This window comes from Nyctereutes procyonoides, unplaced genomic scaffold (genome assembly GCF_905146905.1).
Source record: "Nyctereutes procyonoides isolate TBG_1078 unplaced genomic scaffold, NYPRO_anot_genome, whole genome shotgun sequence".
NCBI lineage: Eukaryota > Metazoa > Chordata > Mammalia > Carnivora > Canidae > Nyctereutes > Nyctereutes procyonoides.
In genome coordinates this window covers 19952100-19963250 of record NW_026575034.1, presented here as the reverse complement: position 1 = coordinate 19963250, position 11151 = coordinate 19952100, and the positions used below count along the sequence as shown (strand labels likewise).

Sequence of the window (11151 nt, the reverse complement as noted above, 5' to 3'; positions counted from 1 at the left end):
ACTGATGTGATGCTTTTAACTTCTATTCATGCACATTAAAAAATCTTAAAACCTTAAGAATGTTCACATGAAAGTCAAACATAAAAATGCCTGCTTTTATCACCTCTTTCAACATTATGTGGCTATTGCAGTAAACCAAATTAATGCATATGTACATACATATGTACACGTTACATACACAAATATTGACTTCTCATGACTATTAATGTTAACTTTTCACATAGCAGCCTTTGAAAAATCTAAATTATTTTAAAAAGCCCTCAAACACATTATGGTTTTTTCAGAGAGTAGTTTTAGATGTCACAATCTCAAGCACAGCTATGTTCACCAAGTTACTCTTCACACTTAGTTTCACTCAGAGAATATTGTAAGGAACAAATTTGAATTGTGTAACCTGTTTGAACCTAAAATGCTTTGTTTCACTGAGATGTACCTCCTTTTTGGAGAGGAAGAGGCAAGGGCTTCAGTTGGTTTTGCTTGCCTCAGGTGCTACTGTGAGGAATGTCTAAGGCTCTCATGTTTTCCCTTTATTTTTCCTAAAGGGGACTTTTTGTGCAATACCTTTATATTAAAGCGCAGTACTACATAAAACTATGAGCCCTTTGGAGTTTGGCAAACGGATGAAAATGGTGCAGAAGGGGAAAGTGATGCATCCAAAGAATGACTCCCTCTTTTTCCTATTCTAGCAACCAACCCTCCCCCTCAAGTCTTCTCTTGCCCTTGGACAAGTGCAAAAATTCTTAATACACTTTATTTATGTACAAACTGCGTTTTTAAACTTTTCAGTTACTATTTCATTTTTTCCGTGGATTTTTTTTTTTCCTGTTTGAAAAAGTGGCTCAGCGGTTTAGCGCCACCTTCAGCCCAGGGCGTGATCCTGGAGACCTGGGATCGAGTCCCACGTCGGGCTCCCTGCGTGGAGCCTGCTTCTCCCTCTGCCTGTGTCTCCGCCTCTGTGTCTCATGAATAAATAGATAAAATTTAAAAAAGAAAGGAAAGGAAAGGAAAGGAAAGGAAAGGAAAGGAAAGGAAAGGAAGGAAAGGAAAGGAAAGGAAGGAAGGGAAGGGAGGAGAGGGGAGGGGAGGGGAAGGGAGGAAAGAAAAGAGAAGAAAAGAAAGGGGAAGGGGAAGGAAGAAAATGGCTTGGATAACTTGGATTAGAATACTTTATAATTTTTCTCCTTAAGGGGCCCCCGGGTGGCTCAGCGGTTGAGCGTCCTCCTTTGGCTCAGGTCGTGATGGGGGCGTTGGGGGGGTCTTCGGGATGCGGTCCTCCGTTGGGCTCCCCGCAGGCAGCCTGCTTCTCCCTCAGCCTGTGTCTCTGCCTCTTTCCGTGTCTCTCATGAATAAATAAGTAAAAAAATCTTTAGAAACATTTTTTTCCCTCAAGAGTGATGGGGAAATCTTTTTTTTTTTTTTTTTTTAACCTAACGGTCTTCATTGCGCAACCGAGCTTCCAGGAGTGACGGTAAGCCGGGGCAGGCCAGGAAACGGAAGCTGGAAGACCTACCTCGGAGCCCCCCCCGCGCCCCCCGGCGCCCCCCGCGCCCGGCAGCCAATCACCACCAGAGCCCCGCCGGGCCGCGCACCCGCCGGAGGCTCGCCTCAGCCTCCGCCTGCGCTGCCGGGGCTCCGCCGCGACGCGCCGCCCGACCGGTAGGAGCCGCCGTCGCCGTCGCCGTCGCCGTCGCCGTCGGGGAGCGCCCCTCGCCCCCCCGCCGCCCCCGAGCCCTCGACCGACCGGCCGACATGGCTGAGGCGGATCGCCCCGGGAAGCTCTTCATCGGCGGCCTCAACCCCGAAACCGACGAGAAGGGCCTCGAGGCCGCGTTCGGCAAGTATGGCCACATCAGCGAGGTTCTCCTGATGAAAGATCGAGAAACCAGCAAGTCCAGGGGCTTCGCGTTCGTCACCTTCGAAAGCCCCGCAGACGCCAAGGCCGCCGCCAGAGACATGAACGGCAAGTCCCTGGATGGTAAGGCCATCAAGGTGGCCCAGGCCACCAAGCCGGCGTTTGAGAGCGGGCGGCGGGGCCGCGGCCGCCTGAGGGGCCTGCGCGGGGCCCGCGGCGGCCCGCGGCGCCCTCCGTCCCGGGGCGGGCCGGCGGACGACGGCAGCGACGCGGGGGATTTCGACCCGCGGCCCTCCAGGGCCCCGATGCCCCTGAAGCGCGGGCCGCCGCCGCCGCGCAGGCCCGGGCCGCCCCCCAAGAGGGCCGCGCCGTCGGGCCCGGCTCGCAGCGGCGGCGGCGGCGGCGGCGGCGGGATGCGCGGGCGGGCCCCGGCCGCGCGGGGGCGAGACGGCTACGCGGGCCCGCCGCGCCGGGAGCCGCCGCCGCCGCCGCCGCCGCCGCCGCCGCCGCGCCGCGCCCCCTACCTGGGCCCCCGGGAGGAGGGCTACTCGCCCCGAGACGGCTACTTGAGCCGAGACTACCCGGGCGCCCGCGACCCCCGCGAGTTCGCCGCCTCGCCGCGAGACTACGCCTACCGCGACTACGGCCACGCCGGGGCCCGGGACGACTGTCCGTCGAGAGGCTACGGCGACCGAGACGGCTACGCAGGGCGCGACCGCGACTACGCGGACCATCCGAGCGGAGGCTCCTACCGAGACCCCTTCGACGGCTACGCGGATCCGCGCGGCGCCGCGGCGGCGCGGGGGCCCCCGCCTTCCTACGGCGGGGGAGGCCGCTACGGCGAATACCGGGGCTGCTCGCCCGACGTGTACGGCGGCGGCCGCGACACTTACGGCGGCGGCGGCCGGAGCGACCGCTACTCGCGGGGCCGCGACCGGGTGGGCAGGGCCGACCGCGGGCTCTCCCCGTCCTTGGAGAGGGGGTGCCCCCCGCCGCGCGAGTCTTACAGCCGCTCGGGCCGCAGGGTCCCCAGGGGCGGAGGCCGCCTGGGAAGCCGCCCCGAGAGGGGGGGAGGCCGCAGCAGGTACTAGGCGCCCGCTGCCGACGACCCACATTCCGTTTTCCGAGAAACTAGCGGAAAGAGAAGAAGAGTCTGTGCGATGGTGAACTCTAACCCCAAGGACTCGTGCCAGGAAGAGTTTTTTTTTTTTTTTTTTTTTTTTTTTTTTTTTTACCTTTTGAGCGTTCTCTGTTAAGCTTTCTCTCCCTAACCTTGGTGCTTTTCGGGAGGAAGAAGTTAAAGCTCGTTTAATTGCTCGTTTAACGTTTTGGAATTGTTTAACGTTTCTTTCAACAAGCTCGTGTTAAAAGTATAAGACTTGAACCCGCGTACTGGTCTTCTTATATTTCCAAGTAAAAATCCTTCCAAAGGCTTCCTCCCTCCTCAATTTTCCTGACAAATGAGACAGACAGTTCTCAAACCGTTTGCAAACATCTGCCCGCCAAAAACGGAGAGAAGGATCATTTCTATTAATACAGACCAACTAGATTTTTTGTGGGGGGACGAGTGGGAGGGAACTGGTGTATGCCACTCTTAAGATTGCGGGGTGTCTTTCAAATCCGGGCTCAGTGCTCCCAGTATTCTTTTAAAAAAAAAAGTGACCAGCAGCAACAGCAAAAATCACTTAGATGCATATTTAAAGAAAGTTCTGTTCACTCTATAAGTCTAAAAAAAAGCAAGTCAACAATGCTGGCCATATTTTGTTTTTTATTTTGTTTTTGCCTTTACTTTGGGAATCTGCAGGACCTCCTGTTCCCTTTCTCCCCAAAATACTGTTCATATGTGTTGAACAAGAATGGAATCCTAAGTTAAAGATTTGGCCAACCAACCACAGAGCTGCAAAATCCCCAAACATCAATTAATAGAATTTATTTTCACCACCAACAAATTACTAAGAAACAAGTAGAAAATACGGTAGTGGATTTGGGGATCATAGGGCTTTCATTCCTAACTCCAAGCTACTTGCCCTTGGCTCTAGGGCTGGCTGCTGGCTCCTGTGGAGAGAATTAGATTTCTACCCCTAGGGGTGGAGGAATCAAATGTGAGAAGCATCAGAGCTCAGAAGCTCAGAGAATTCTTGAGAGAGCTTGGCATTTCAACATCTGAGGATTTCATCCTGGTGTGAGGGACCTGGGTCCGTTCACAAGAGGCCAGGGGATGGGTTGAGGGTTCGGTTCTATTAAGGTGGGGAGAAGGACTTGAACAGACAGAGATCAGAGAGGCTCCCTCTAGAGTGCCTCAGGAGGGAAAGTGAACAGTCTCTTCTTTCCACCCCAAGCTCAGGGCAAGAAACACCTTTTCCAGTTAAGCACCTGTGGAATTTCCTGGTTTATCAGAGAGAGAGAGAGAGAGAGAGAGAGAGGTAATTGCACCTCAAGGTGCAAGGAGCTCTAGCGGCCAGAGAAAAAAGGATCAGGTTAAAATAGTAGGATTCATGTTCTGCATAATAATTGCTGGAGGAAAACAGATGAGCACCTGAACTACAACAACAAAGTACTAGAGATCTGAATATACCACACTCACATACACAACTCTAAAAATACAGTTTTTTGACAAAGTAATAAAGTAGGGGATTTACAGGAAAGGCTGCATTAGTGGCCCAGAAGATCAAATGCAAGAAGTAGCTTAAAAAAAAAAAAAAGTCCAGGACTCAATCTGGCAAAAATGTGTTATAGCTTTATGGAAAAATTGTTAATGTTTATTAAAGGACCTACAAGAAGAACTAAATAAATGGGAGGTTTGTATCATGTCATGGTTGGGAAACACTTTTTATTATAACTCTTCTCAACCTCACCAAATTAATTTGGAAATCAATACAACTTCAAATGAAGTTACAACATGATTTTTCCACACAGCTCTCTTCTCTTTCTCAATAATACCCATCTATTTGTGTGAACAACGATGGAATACTAAATAAAAGATTTGGCCAACCGGCCACATAACAAAACAAAAGCTTCAATTCACTACAAACAAATGATGAAGAAACAGGTAAGAAAAAAACACTAATGGGAGTTTTAGTCTAATAATCCTAAAGCTTATATAGTGAAATAAAGAGCAAGAAGGAGCCAAAGCAATTCTGAAAAAAGCAATAATTAGAAAGGACTCACTCCACCAGATACCAAAATTTGTTACAAAGTTAGAGTAATTTAAGCTGTGTGATATGGACAGACAAGGATAGACAGACCAACAGAGCCAAAATAGTGAGCCTAGCAAAAGGCCCACTTGCATATGAAAACATGATATATGACAGAGGTAACTTTGAAAGTCACTGGTGACAGGATGGACTTTGTTTTTGATGGCTATCTCTTTGCAAAAAGAGAAATGAGATTCCCTAACTCAGCATACACAAAAATACATTCTAGATGGTTTGAAGATATAAATCTGAAGAGGAGATTTTTTTAAATACTTAGAAGAAAATAAAGAAGAAATGTATCACACTGAGGTAGAGAACTTTTTAAGACATAAAACACAATCCTAGGAGGAAAATGTTAATAGAATTTTCCACGTTGTTAAGATTTTTTTATGATAGGATACTTAACAGTGAAATATCTAACCATACATTGGAAGAATTTATTTGCATTGAAATAACTTCCAACAGAATGCTTAGGAACCAGTAAGAAAGAAAAACCCAAGGAAAAAAAAAGGGGGCGGGGGCAAAACGACTGATACCTTTCTGATAGAGGTATAAATTGACATAATCACTGGAAATAATTTTGGCAATGCCTAGCAAAGTTGGAGGGTGCATACCTTATGACCCAGAAATTCCACTTCAAGGAGAGGACCTAGAGAAGCTTGCACATGTACACAGGAGATTTGCACGAGTCTGGGTCTTAACTGCACTCCTGGAATGTTAAAAAGTAGAAGGTCTACCTGGAGTGGATCAACGTGAGGTTTATTCTTATAATGAAGTTCAATGTAGAAGCTAATGAGAATCGACCATATCCACATGCAATCTAGGTAAATATCATAATATTTGTTGGGTGAAAAAGGCAAGTTGCATAAATATAGGTGTAATAAAAAATACATGATCGGAGTGATACACGGTAAAGTTGGTAAGTTTTGCGTGAGGAAAGGAAGGTGGGATGAGTGGGCTTTAGCTGAATCTGCAGTATTCTGTTTAACAGATGGGTTTTAAGCAAAAATGACAATGTTAGCATCTTAAATTTGTGTCTGTACATTAGCATCTCCAGTATTCTATAATTTTGATATATTTCGTACTGTAATCTTTAACATGAAAAGTAGAGCTTAGCACAGAGCCAGCATATAATGGCTACTCAAAAATGTTAGTTATTATACTGAAACTGTCTTTCAGATGTAACACTCTTTTGACAATAACTGTCCCTCTTGGCTTTGTTTATGGGTGATGCCTTATTCTATTTGACTCAGTTTATAGAACCTCCTGTCATAAACTGCTCACAGCTGGCTCACCATAACCTCAAGAATGGAATTTGCATATCTGAGGGCCAAATCTTAGAGGAAAGTGTAGTTTTTCCCTTTAACATTCTTTCAGAAGCATAATAGGGATGGAACTTTTTTTCCAATTAACAAAAATGCCAATTTCTGGAGAGTGACCTCCTGAATATTGAACTATTAATAACTTTTATTTTTTAACGATTTTATTTATTTATTCATGAGAGAGAGAGAGAGAGAGAGAGAGAGAGAGAGAGAGGCAGAGACACAGGCAGAGAGAGAAACAGACCCCACACAGGGAGCCCAGTGTGGGACTCGATCTGGATCCCGGGTCTTCAGGATCAGGCCCTAGGCTGAAGGCGGCGCTAAACCGCTGAGCCAAAGGGCTGACCCTTAATAACTTTTTAAAAAGAAAACATTTAGAAATAAAGTCTCCTGCAGAGCTTAGATGAGTTCAAGAGATCATAGCATACAAAGGTTTTGGCTTTCTCATGCACATACACAGTAGAGCAGCCCCAGTGCTTCTTTACTGGAAATTAATGCATAAAGCTATTTTTGTAGGAAAACATGTAAGAGATCTAGCAATTGATAATTCTTGTTTATAATTGCTTTCATAATGATGAGAAAAAGATCATACCAGGTATTTCACAGGACCTACCCACTGGGGGCAGTTTAAAGAATGTGCATCTCATAACCCAAGCCTTTGTGTTTTCTATCTTGAGTTTGGCTCAGTCTACTCCTGAGACCCTCTCTCCACATTCCTTCTGTCCAAAACAGGGTTCCAGGAGCATCGAAAGTATCCATGTGGCTACTGACAGTATTACTGACTGTCCCCCACCAGGTGAGGCCTGAATGTCTTCCATCTCTGATTGCATCCTGCATCCTGTTGTGGGTCCTGGGGCTCTCTGGAGGGCTGGAGGTAGACCTCTTTCCTAGAGGGCGTTAGCTCCTCTTTTTCCCTTGCTGCAGGCCAGATAAGATGGGGAAGTATTTCCTGCTTATATTCCTTCTACCTGGTACCCCTAACATCTCTCAGCCTTTAGATCATTGGGGTTCATGCTGCCACCCTTTTAGCCTTTACCTTAAAAAGGTTGTGTGATTTTCCTTCTTGTACAGAAATTTCCTTTTGGGGGACAGTTACTCTGTTCTGGACTCAAGCATATTTAAGAACTCACCAAGCAGAATCAGATGGTGTTGCTTTTGCTGTGCACGTATGGAATCTAGTGGTAGTGGGAATTCTTTCAGAATTCATATGTTTGTGGTGATGTCTGAAGCTAACTTCTCTTACAGTATGGCACATCTAAGAACTCTTTAAAAATTATTCTGAGTATAAATATTTTGAGGCTGACATTTAATATGGGAATCAAGTACAAAAAATAAACTATAGCTACTACAAAGCAGTGATGACTCTATGGAAGGCATTCCACTATCATATTTACTAAAATGTTCCAGGAGAATGAAAAAAATGTGAGGATGTATTATGAAATTCTTAGGGAAAGCATTAGGAAAGAATAAGCTTCCTTGTAATATTTGGAGGCTGCTTGTTATAGTAAAAAGGTAATCTTGGTCATATGTATGAGTCTTCATTCTGTTATTTAGGTGACTTGGACAATTTTTTTAAAAGATTTTATTTGGGAGACAGCACAAGTGGGGGAAGGGACAGGGGGAGAGGGGGAGGTACAAGCAGACTCCCTGCTCAGCAGGGAGCCCCCACGTGGGCCTCCATCCCAGGACCCCTAGATCATGACCTGAGCCAAAGTCAGATGCTTAACTGACTGAGCCACCCAGGTGGTCCTGGGCAAGCTTTCTAAAATTTTTGACCTTCAGTTTTTTTCATGTGGAAATGGAGATGATATAAATATTTTGAAAGTTTAAAATAAGATAATTCATGTAAAGTATGCAGCACAGTGACTAGACTTGTAGGGGGGCTCATTCAATAGTAGTACCACAGTGCTCTGCATATAGCAGTAGCACAGACTTTCCTTTGGAATTTATCATTGCCATTGACCAGTAAAATTACTTATGTACTAGAAATCTTCAGAGAGTTCAATTTGAAGGTGTTAATGTATTTATCTTCAAGGTGTATTCACCCAGCTTGAAATCTTGGAGACGTATTTGACTTTTTACAGTTCCCACTTTGCCTCTGCCTTCTGTACTTCTTCTTCTTCTTCTTCAAAAAAAGATTTTATTTATTTATTAATGAGAGACAGACAGAGAGAGAGTGGGAGAGAGAGAGGCAGAGACACAGGCAGAGGGAGAAGCAGCCTCCATGCAGGGAGCCTGATGTGGGACTCTATCCCCTTCGGCCCAGGATCATGCCCTGGGCCAAAGGCAGGCGCCAAACAGCTGGGCCACCCAGGGATCCCCTGTGTACTTCTTGACAGAGCGGGTGACTTTGACTGGTAGGCTCAGTGTCCCATTCCTAACCGAAGTGATAAATTTATCAAGACTTTTTTTCCTTCAAATCTAGTAGGATTTAGAATTCTTACTCTCTGGTATAATTAGCTTAGACTTCACTTTATGTCATAAATAATATAGCTAATGCAGTGCCTGAATTTTAAAGCATGTGGCTATTATTGTTATTTACAATTGACCCAGGGTCCAGTGCACCTCAGGAAGTCCCTGAGTTCCAGTAGTGTGTATTGATCTAGAATAGGCACAGAATCTGGCAGACCTGAATTCGAATCCTGTATCCACCACTTACTAAACATGTGATCTTGGTCAGGCTACTTTACAGCTCTCTGCTTTGCTTCCCTTACCTATGAAACAGAGATGAGAGTGCTCACTCATGAGGTAGTTTGTCCATCTACTTACTCATTAAATCCAATGATGAGCAGATACTTATGTAATACCCACCATATGTCAAGCACCGTGTTAATCTGGGACCGAGGCAAACAACACAGTGGCACATATACTTGGCTGCCGAATTCGTGTTCATTAAGGAAGAATCACAGTGGTGGTTGCCCAGATGCAGACTAGGGGAATGTACATGTATCTAACAGGATTAGTCATTGGTTTCCTCCCACCCCCATCCTACTTGGGACTCTAGTTTTCTTTTACTTTTTTGCCCCCCCTTTTAGTATAGTTGACATATGTTACATTAATTTTAGGTGTACAACTTAATGATTTGACAAATTTACCCATTATGTTTTGTTCACCACAAGTGTAGCTATCATCTATAGCATCTATGATGCTCTTGCGGTATCATTGACTATATTCCTTATGCTGTGCCTTATTCATCCCATAACTGAAAGCCTGTATCTCCCCCTCCCCTTCACCTATTTGCCCAACAGCCTCTCACCCGTCTAGCAACCATCAGTTCTTTATTTATAGGCCTGATTCTATTTTTTGTTTATTCATTTGTGGTTTTTGTTTGTTTGCTTTTTAAGATTCCACTTATGAATGGAGTCATCTGGCAATTGTCTTTCTCAGTCTGACTTATTTTAGTTAACATAATATCCTTTAGGTCCATCCATGTTGTTTCAAATGGCATGGTCTTACCTTTTTTTAATGGCTGTGCATTGTTCCTTTGTGCTCATGTGCATTTGTGTGTGCATTGCATGTATATCTTATCTGTCTGTTGATGAACACTTAGGTTGTTTCCGTATCTTGGCTTTAAACATACAGGCCTGGGGGGGGGCATCTGGGTGGCTCAGTGGTTGAAGGACTGCTTTCAGCTCAATGCATAATCCTAGGGGTCCTGGGATCGGGTCTTGCATAGGGTTCCCCAGCCAGGAGCCTGCTTCTCCCTCTGCCTATGTCTCTGCCTCTCTCTCTCTCTCTCTCTCTCTCTCTCTCTCTCTGTCTCTCATGAATAAATAAATAAAATGTTAGAAAAGACACATAGAGATGTGTATATCTTTTCAAATTATTGTTTTCATTTTCTTTGGGTGGTAAATACCCAATAGTGGATTTTTTGGATCATATGGTATTTCTTTTTTTTTTTTTCAGGAATTAAAAAAATATTTTATTTATTTATTCATGAGAGACACGGAGAGGCAGAGACATAGGCAGAGGGGAAAACAGACTCCCTGCAGGGAGCCTGATGTGGGACTCGATCCCAGGACCCTGGGACCTCACCTTGAGCCGAAAGCAGATACTCAGCCACTGAACCACCCAGGTGCCCCTTTTTCTGGAATCTTAACACTGTTTTCCACAGTGGCTACACCAGTTTACATTCCCACCAACAGTACACAGAGGTTCCTTTTTCTTCACATCCTCTCCAACACTTGTTATTTCTTGTCATTTTGATTTTAGCCATTCTAACTGGTATAAGGTGATATTTCATTGTGGCATTGATATGCATTTCCCTGATGATTATGATGTTGAACATCTTTCCCTGGGTCTCTTGGCCATCTGGATGTCTTCTTTGGGAAAAAAAAATGCCTATTTAAGTCCTTTGCTATTTTTTAATCAAACTTTTTGGTTTTTTGGTATCAAGTTATATAAGTTCTCTGTATATTTTGGATATGAACCCCTTATTGAATATATTATTTGCAAATATCATCTCCCATTCAGTATGCTGTCTTTTAATTTTGTTAATGGTTTCCTTTGCTGTGCAAAAGCTTCTTATTTTGATGTAGTTCTGATACTTTTGTTTTGCTTTTGTTTCCTTTGCCTTATGAGACATATCTAGAAAAGGGTGGCTATGGCTGATAGAGAAATTACTGCCTGTGCTCTCTTCTAGGATTTTTATGGTTTCAGGTCTCACATTTGGTCTTTAGTCCATTTTGAGTTTATTTTTGTGTATAGTATAATAAGAAAGTAGTCCAGTTTTATTCTTTTGCATGTAGTTGTCATATTCCCACACCATTTTTTAAAATTTTAT

General features: G+C 44.9%; 1 protein-coding gene across 1 annotated transcript; it reads left to right on the top strand.

The window, feature by feature from the left end:
* Positions 1-1749: 1749 nt before the first annotated feature.
* Positions 1750-2943, top strand: RBMXL2 (RBMX like 2). Its single transcript, XM_055317580.1, has one exon. It carries the CDS (start codon positions 1750-1752, stop codon positions 2941-2943), a length of 1194 nt encoding a protein of 397 aa, XP_055173555.1.
* Positions 2944-11151: the final 8208 nt, after the last annotated feature.

Excerpts from the sequence above, each read along its gene's own strand:
- RBMXL2 (XM_055317580.1), top strand. The coding sequence starts at position 1,750 with ATGGCTGAGGCGGATCGCCCCGGGAAGCTCTTCATCGGCGGCCTCAAC.